This window comes from Mizuhopecten yessoensis, unplaced genomic scaffold (assembly GCF_002113885.1).
Source record: "Mizuhopecten yessoensis strain PY_sf001 unplaced genomic scaffold, ASM211388v2 hete_36114882, whole genome shotgun sequence".
NCBI classification, from domain to species: domain Eukaryota; kingdom Metazoa; phylum Mollusca; class Bivalvia; order Pectinida; family Pectinidae; genus Mizuhopecten; species Mizuhopecten yessoensis.
In genome coordinates this window covers 1-2,916 of record NW_018484135.1, presented here as the reverse complement: position 1 = coordinate 2,916, position 2,916 = coordinate 1, and the positions used below count along the sequence as shown (strand labels likewise).

The 2,916-nt window shown below is 36.9% G+C and overlaps 1 protein-coding gene across 1 annotated transcript; it reads right to left on the bottom strand.

Moving 5' to 3' along the window:
• Positions 1-6: 6 nt before the first annotated feature.
• LOC110444396 (ankyrin repeat domain-containing protein 34B-like) lies at positions 7-1,019 on the bottom strand (the record flags this gene model as incomplete). Its single annotated transcript, XM_021488777.1, has 2 exons — positions 887-1,019; positions 7-737 (listed from the first exon to the last, which is right to left on the bottom strand). A coding segment is annotated over exon 2 (612 nt), but the record flags the coding sequence as incomplete, so codon positions are not given.
• Between the last annotated feature and the right edge of the window lie 1,897 nt (positions 1,020-2,916).

Below are 2,916 nucleotides of genomic sequence, written 5' to 3'. Positions count from 1 at the left end.
CAAATTACCTTTCTGTGACATCACAGAAGCTTCACGTCCCAAAATTAAGTTCAGACCTTTTTTGTCCCGAATATTGTTCGAATTGCGGCCGCCAACACAATCTGTCGTCAACACCTTACAACAGTCAAATAACTGGAGTTTCACAGCAAGTTCAAGGGCGGTAATTCCGTTTTTATTTTTTATGTTCAAATCCACTACAGATTTCGTCGCAGATGAATTTAACAAAATTTTCAGACCTTGGGAATTTGACGCAGCCACCGCGTGCATTGCTGCTGTATATCCCTCAGAGTCTTGGAGATTGGGGTTACACAGTTTATTCCTGGCGATCAGTCTCACGACATCCACACGGTCTACCTCCATGCATGCGTATATCAGTGCCGTACATCCACTACTGTCCTGTGCGTTGATGTAACAGTTACTGCGCAACAACAAACGCACCACGTGCGTTCTGACGTCATCAATGTCACAACAGACTGCGTACATCAAGGGCGTCCTTCCTTCATCGTCTCTCACATCGACGTCGACGGTTTGGTCCAGGAGGGAACTGATTTGCCGCGCTTTTCCTGATAGGATTGCGTTAAGAAGACGACTTCCGGTGTTGTCTAGGTCATGCGCCATTTTTGTTACGTAAAGAAATGTTTCCAATTCCGTTTCGTGTTTAGTGGTTAAGAAAAAGCACGAAAGTCTTCATAATTTGGAAAATTTGATATCTTACGCCAGGAACTTGATTCTCACATCTGAAAAATACAATAATCTCCGCATTAAAACCAGATTGGTCTCTGTGTAACATATAGATAGATAATTATGTAATTATTCAGTAATAAAATGTGTGTAATGCTTAAAGGTAAGCTTTTGGTGCATTATATAAAATATACTAAAAGTTTACCTTCACAAAATAAATCTTGTACGACTCCCAACAATCGTTTTATATTAAGCCACACTGGAGGAAAATCCCAACCGGATTTATCGTAGCCTTGATGTCAAGACGATACAGGTTTTAGCTTATTATCCCGAATGACGTCATTAACTGTAGTTCCGGGTTTCCAGCTAACAGAAATTAGCAGAAAGAATGAAAATAGACACAAAATATTCATTGTAACAGTTTTTCTGAGAGAAAAATAATCAAATATTTTCTCTCCAAATCTTTTTTTATACGAATCACAGTTGAACAAAATCACACATTTCTTCTTACTTTGTCCTGAAATCCTAAAGCGTAACTTGTTTGTGAAGATAACTTGTCAAGTACACCCGTCCTGTTAGGACGCTTATTGATACAAAACAACACGTAGAACGCATATTAGGGTATATCATAATGTACACACACGTACAAGAACACGTGTATATACGACCTCCGGACACACCCGGGACCATACAAACCCGGGACTAAACTAAACACCCAATTACTCATAGCTCTATTGAAATATATCCAGTTATGTTTTCTGTAAAATTAATATCTATATTGACCCTTTCAGGGCATAGGTCAAGCTTGACTGTTCCGTATCGCTTGCTCACAACCAAATCCATCGGCAGACCTTCACGGGGGTGTTAAGTTACTGCAATGTCCTGTCGCTCTAATCCATACTGAACAAACTTAACAGAAAATCTAATGATAAGTTTTATCAAATATTACTTCTTTCCAAAATAATTATACGATCAACCTTCACAAACAGAAATTAAAAATGTTGCAACAAAAGTTTTTATTGAACGGAAAATATTGCTGCTTTTACGGTAATACGCTACTTAAGTTTGACAGTTATTGCCTACTAAACAAGGGGAGATTACTATCTGTGATCTGTCAAATCGGACAATAGACCAGAAACAATAGCTACATAGTTAAATGTACGAGTCATTAAAGTTAATTGATTTATGATGTTGTTATTTACATATCAATTGAAGGCTTGTAGGATTAACTCGATTCAACATTTTTTTAAACTATGGGTCATTGAAAAATTAACTCGTATTTGAAATAATGTATTTTTGGGTTTCATTGCTTCATTACAATACCTTGTAGCATAATGGCCATTTTGTTTTGTTTACCTGAATCCAAAGTGTTCCGGTAAGGGAAAAAGGAAAAACTGCGTTGTGAAAAAGTAAACAACTTCTTAAGACAAAATTTTCGTTAGAAAAGGCCGAGATCTTCCGGTGGAATAGAGTAAGTAGAACACATAGTTGACGTGAACATTTTAGGATTAAATACGACATACATCATTTCAAACAAATAAGAGTATACTACCATACATAAACGACTAACAGACAGATTGAGTCTGTATTTAACAGTTGGCTCTGTTAGACACAAAACATGTTGACATGTTGGCTATATATGTTTTTTATATCAACATATTAGAGGATTTCAAACGTCTTCGTGAGTATTTTGACAGAAGATTTCTGAGGACTTATAAAAAGCCTTGTATAGATAAAAAGAAATCTAAAAAAATCCTGGTTCTATTTGTTGACGCTATAAATGGAAAGTGTGTCTACGTTTATCTGGTAAAGCGTATGTTGACAAGTCACATTTCATTTACAATCAATACGAATACTTTGTACATGCCATTATAAAGGCAGGCTGTCATGATATTACAAATAAAGCTACGCGCCAAGGTCGAGACTTCAGAATTATGATAAAGTGTCCCAATAGCGATCCTGTCTTGAAAAAGCTCCAAACATTTCAATAAATGGAGAGCTGACTGTATGACGTGAACAAATACCCGAGTCATGTTAACGTAGTGGCACACGTTGAGCACGGTCGGAACGATACGCCGGGGAGTTCTCGTCAGTGTCATAATCTAGACTTATATTGATTACAAAGTTTACAAGAAGTGTTTTTGAACGTTAACTTATTCACCCCTGAAATTTGATAATGAACTATTGCAACCTTTGAATTGGAAGAGTTCACATGTGTCTTCAGAGGTGAATGAG